The sequence below is a fragment of the Dufourea novaeangliae genome, unplaced genomic scaffold (genome assembly GCF_001272555.1).
Source record: "Dufourea novaeangliae isolate 0120121106 unplaced genomic scaffold, ASM127255v1 scaffold108, whole genome shotgun sequence".
In the NCBI taxonomy this organism is placed as follows: domain Eukaryota; kingdom Metazoa; phylum Arthropoda; class Insecta; order Hymenoptera; family Halictidae; genus Dufourea; species Dufourea novaeangliae.
The window spans coordinates 1,906,546-1,912,545 of record NW_015374014.1 but is presented as its reverse complement, the minus strand read 5'-3'; the positions used below and the strand labels follow the sequence as shown (position 1 = coordinate 1,912,545).

Genomic DNA, 6,000 nt, shown 5'->3' with positions numbered 1-6,000 from the left:
CCATCTCTCTCGTGTATTACCTTAGAGACTACTAGTAATCTGATTGCGTAAACTGCATGGTTTTTATCAAACCAAAATGTATACCGTAACTACAGTTCTGAACATAATTTCACACTGGAAAAACTTTACTCTTGTAATACACAATACCAGAGAAAAAGTATTTATACGCGTATGTACAACCCCTGGCAAAAAGTTTTCGATCACAAGTATTAATACAAAATTCACGGACAATATCCTTACTTTAAAACTATAAAATACTATCATATAAATATTGAAGTCATGGGAAATTGAAACGAGGTTAATACGAAGGAGATAATAAAATAACGCAAACTTCAATTTATAATGAAAAAGAAACACGATAATAAATGAAATATTACATGGAAAAAAGTTTCCGATTAAGAGAATTTCTGGAAGAAAGTTTCCGATATAGCTAGAATAAGTACGTTCTTGAATATGTCAAGTGTAGTTTGTAAGTATAAATAGAAGTTAAACTCTTCTAAGACAGTTAGTTAGTTGTACAATTTCATTCAGAACACAAGCAAGTGAAAAGTTTAATATGGCACAACACAAAGTGTATTCGAATGATACAAAGGTAAAAATAATCGAGCTTTTGAAGGAAGGAAATAGCCCAAAAAGAGTTACATGAATCATGGGGTGCAGTCAAAGTGCAGTTAGTGACTTAAAAAGAAAATTAACGCAACGGGAAGTGTATCTAATCCCAGGAGGTGTGGCTGCCCTCGTGGAACAACTACGCGAAGTGATAGAAAATTGCGTCACATTGTAAAAATTATGAGACGATTAAATTCAGCACATCAGTCGTCAAAGTTCATCTAGTGTATGCAGCTTGGTCGTGTCGGTTTTGCTCTGTATCTGTTTCGAACGCTTCATTTACACCAGGAATATCAGCGTCCTCGACTTAGTAATCAGAGTTGAAACAAATTTCGACAGGGAAATTTCGGATATGCGTGACATCGCGTGTAGATTGCTTTATGGTTTAACTGTTGGAAGTTTCACTACCAATCAGAAACAACAGACGCTAGTTTTAGCATCATGTTATCATTCCTGATGGGAAACAGGATCTATACACCAAATTTGTCATTCTTCAGCTTGAAAATTATAAAATGAACTGATTGTAAATAAAAAATTATTCAAAATACAACATTTTTCAAAACTTTGGGCTTAGAATGTTTCTTTACTTGGACTAATCCTCAAATATTGTACACTGTATATCCTACTAATCCTGACATATTGTATACTGTATATCCCATATAAAATAATTTTTTTAAAATAAAAATTGAATCAGAAAATGTTTTTCTACATCTCATTAAATACGATTATTTTGAAGGCAAATTGACTATCGTCATTCATATTGTTCTGGAACACGGTGTTCCAGGAATTGGTTTATGGCATCGACGAGGCGAGCGAAGATTTGTAAAGACTTTGTCCTGCACATTTGGTCGCCAAATGTGCACGGTACGACATTATTTTATACTACCAGCAGTTTTTAGTCACCCTCGCGCCAAATTAGTTACCGGTCCATGTCATAAACCAGGGCTTTCCGAAGGGTAACGGGACGCTGTTGTTCGTGCTTCGGCTCGCAGGGAGCCTCGCGTACGGTACCTGGAGGAAAGTCCCCAAGGTTGCCGAACTGTCGTCCACCCTAGCGGGCATTTTACATTTCCACCCCCACGAAGAAGTGCGCTGAGGGCGGACTGTGAAAGTGGGGGGCAAGGCGCTTCACCGAGGAGGCCTTCAGTCTTACGAATTTTTACCAGATTCAATCAGTACTCCAAGGGAGAAACATCAATCTCATTTTGAACAGTCAGTGTGACTGATAGAACCAAACTGGTGCTTGTGTGTCTACAAGTCAGTCTTGGTTTCTTGAGCAGGGACAGCCACTGAATACTCACGCGTCCAAAGTTGTTTATATATTAAATACAGTCCACTAGTTTTTTGTTGAACCAAGTTTCCTCATTTACTGTCCGAGTTTGTGTAACCATTTGGTACGTTCTACATTCGGTGCATCTCCAACGTTCGGATCATTGCGGGCGCGAATACATATATGGGTGTCCCAATTTTTGGGGTGGAGGTGAATACGAATTTTTGCAAAAAGATGCAAATGAAATAAATTTCGTTAGCACGCGTGAGATTGGAAATTGTTAAAAAAATAAATAGGTATGTACTGTGATAAATGTTGGCTTATACATTATGTAGTACAGTGGGTAATCGGTTAACGAACAGTTCGGACAATAAACGTAGTATTAACAATAATTTTTATTTATTTTTTGGATTCCCTGAACGAATTAATTAAGTTCCCGTAAAAATGTATGGTAAATCAATGATCAGATAACGAACAATTCGGATAACGAACATTTTCTTTGAACGGATTATGTTCGTTAACCGATCACCCACTGTATTCGTTGAATAAGCGTTAATACTAGTTGTATTGACATTTTCCACAATAGCATGATACGTATCCAGAACTGTCAAAACAATAGTAATTTATCTGTCTTATAAAATAAGGAGCTGAATATCTCGAGAATTGTTAGTTTATGATTTACTCTTACCGCGATTTTCTTTTTTCGTGTCAGAAGTGCTGTAGATCAGTTGAATATACTACATGTCAATACTTCCGCAATATCCGTTAAATTATTTTATTTCGATAATAATAGTAAACGACCTTTCAATATATTAAATCCACCATCTATATTTTATTTAGACCAGAAAAATTGAACATACCTCTTCAGAGTTTCACACCGAGAACGGTAATAAGTTTGATCTCCGTTATCCTAACGAGTCCTTTATCCTAATCACTAGACTGCCCACGTTTATGCAAGTATAATATGTCGAAATATGCAATCAAATATACGCAAGGTATATGCAACATATATGCACAATATATGCGAGATGTATGCAAGATATATGTAAAATATATGCAAGGAATATATTTCCATATCTACAAAATATTAATCATTTTATTGTTTTATTTATTATAATTCAAATTACAGTACCTATTATATAATCATTTTTTCTATGTTATCGATTTTAAGTTCATGCCTCTTATCTAATAAAATTAATTTATACGCCGAGAAAGGGCGTTCTACGTCACATGGTGTTTTAGGGGCATATTTAAAGTTACACCAATAATGAGTCGGAACTTCTTGTGATCCTTCAACATGTGTACCCTTAAAAATCATACTAATCTTTAACATTATATAAAAATTAACGTTTTGTTCCAATACATATTTACGTAGAATGTATTATTAAAAATAAAAAATATATTTCTAGAACCCCCTAATGACAAAGGAAGATCCTGTTCAAGTCCCATTATTTTAGCGATTTTCTATAAAATGATATACATTCGCATGAATATCCGCAGTCTATTAATCACTCACTCTCGCATCACTATAAAGAATTCGATAAGTCAATTCAACGAATCCTTAAAAATGTGTACACGAAACATAGTGTGCACGTTTCAAAAAGTGCAACTACTAATCGAACCATAGCTCCACTGAAGCGTGAAACCAACTTCTCAGGCGATATTACCCATGACTGATTAATCGGGTTTCGTTTTGTACGCTCGATGCACCACGTAACACAATCTGACCGAAAGTTTCAACACAAAAGCGGGTTTGCGCTGCTGCACGTTTTCATTTAGCACGCATACCGAGAGTTTGTTCGATTCGCACGTTATCGCTCCTGAAATAAAAGATCTACTGGAAGTCGCAGCACAATCGAAAATAAAGGGTTCTTCATATAACAACATTAAAAAATGAAGGAATTAAGTTTTCTTTATTATTGAAAGAAGTGATTTTCAAAATTGATCGAACTCGCGTGCTTCTGAATGTTAGTGGTCAATACGCCTGCCCATTACTTACTGTTTCTGTTTGTAAATAATGACCGTATTAATTCGAAAAATTCGTAGCGTTTCGAACACAATGTTTTCGTTACCTATTTACTGAACGAAGGAAAAATTGTTCATGTACTGTTTTCCAGGTGTGAATTTAATGTATTTACCATATAAGTTACTACATAGTCTGTTGCTTGTTTTCCGTGAGAAATAGCGACGGAATGCACGAACAAGCACAAAGTCCATTTTCATTACGTTGTATCAAACTTAGAAAAGAAATTACACTACTTCGACTGGAAAATTTTATAGGATCTATCCAATTAATAAAACTTTGGCCAGTCAAATTATTCTTCCTTTAGATCACTAGAATACTCTGTATCGAGAAAAAACTTTGAAAACGAAATCCGTCTTGAAGCAGGTTGAAGAGTTTTTTTAGCGTATACATTCGAGGTTGTAGATAACTCGTGCAATGAAGTAAAGTGAAAAATGCAAAGAAAGTGTGTAAAGATGAGTGCATAAGAATGATATAAATTGAAAATTATAGATGGTTACTCTGCCCTTAAAGACGCTATGAATTTTCCGAACAACCCAATAGTTTTTATTTATATACAAGTATGTCTGAAATTATTGTGGAAATTATATAAAATTATTACATGGTTAATGTTTATAAATATTTATTTATTTTCGGTTTTCATACGAAACGAACCCAACTGTACAGTTACAGTTTCTAATTATGATTATATACATTGTGTATCAATATCACATAACACGATTATAATCTTATTTAGAAGAATATGTGGTTATATTACATATTTCCTACTGAACATCATTGGTTTAAATAATTGATACCTTCTAGTTACCCTTATTGGAACATTAAGATAAATAATTTCAAGAATAGGTAGGCATCTAATATGATGTTTTGTATTAAGACATTAAATTATAAGTAACTCTTCTTACATATAGATGAATTATATGTCGTTGTTGCATTAAAAATGTATACATGTGATTAGTAGACTGTGGATGTTTTCGGAAATATAGACTTTCGTGGAATAATTTAAACAACTTGAAATCGAAAAAAATTTGTTTACTTTATTAAAAGATCCGTCAAGTTGCAGATAAAATGCTAATCTAATTAAAGTTTACTAAACATTTCACTTTTAGTCGTAGACAAAAATCCTTTTAAATGCATAAAATCCACAGTTTAGTAGTTAGTTTATGTCATTGTATAATTTTCTGTCAAGGTTGTGTACCTTGAACATATACATATATTATATTTTTGTCCAATTTATATTAACTTTTTTCGAGCTAATATCGAGGTGTAATGGTACAGTTAACTATTTTTTAGTGATTTGTGTATTTGCTTAAAATGTTATGACTACAACGTTTGTAAATGCAATCTCAAAATATTTCAAACACATTAAAGGACTTCCCTTGTTAAGAGGGGAACCTGGTTTATGACGCTGAAAAGATGATTTTCGGGAATCTTTTTATGAACGACAAATACAGCTAATCTTTCTAAAACTTTAAGAGTGATTTATTGTACATTTAAGAAACGCTAAATAATTTTGTTTATTAAAAAATGATAACTTTAACATTAAATGCTTTACAAATCATCGTCATGCCTTGTCACTGTAGTTGAGAATTGGCGGAAAATGTAGAGCCTCTAATTCTTGCCCAAAACAAAAATACAAGAAATATTTGTAAACTTCATAAAGTTTTATTGTCGATGAACTAAGAAAATCAAGAAACAAGTATGAAATTCTAAATGTTGTGGGACTTTAAAAAAAGAAAGTAACGATTTTGACAATAAAATTTCGTCTTATTCGTGCCAAAAAAGGCTGTTAAACAAATTTTTTTCTCATGTTTTTAGTTCGTTTAGTTCATTTAGAAGAAGTCGTTTGGTCGAATAGTTTTATCTGTATCTTTCCCGCCAATTTGAAAGAAATGGTAAAAGGTAGTTTCGAGAAAAACGCGTTTAAAGTTTAAGGAACAAAAACGTAACAGTTATTGGTAACTTGCATCACTCAAAAGCTAATCTGCTATATCAGGCCCATACAGCAAGCCTTCCGCTTCCTTATGAAACTCATTTTGCTCAAGTTGCTGAAGTTTACGAGGTGTACGAACCTCTTTCGTGCTGCTTAGTCGGCGGA

At 33.5% G+C, this 6,000-nt stretch overlaps 1 protein-coding gene across 1 annotated transcript in view; it reads left to right on the top strand.

Moving 5' to 3' along the window:
• Positions 1-649: 649 nt before the first annotated feature.
• The window catches only part of LOC107188719 (potassium channel subfamily T member 2), a 107,215-nt gene continuing 101,864 nt past the window's right edge, over positions 650-6,000 (top strand). Inside the window, exon 1 of the mRNA XM_015577061.1 lies at positions 650-780. Coding sequence (XP_015432547.1) covers positions 650-780 — 131 coding nt within the window. The remainder of the gene's footprint in view (positions 781-6,000) is intronic.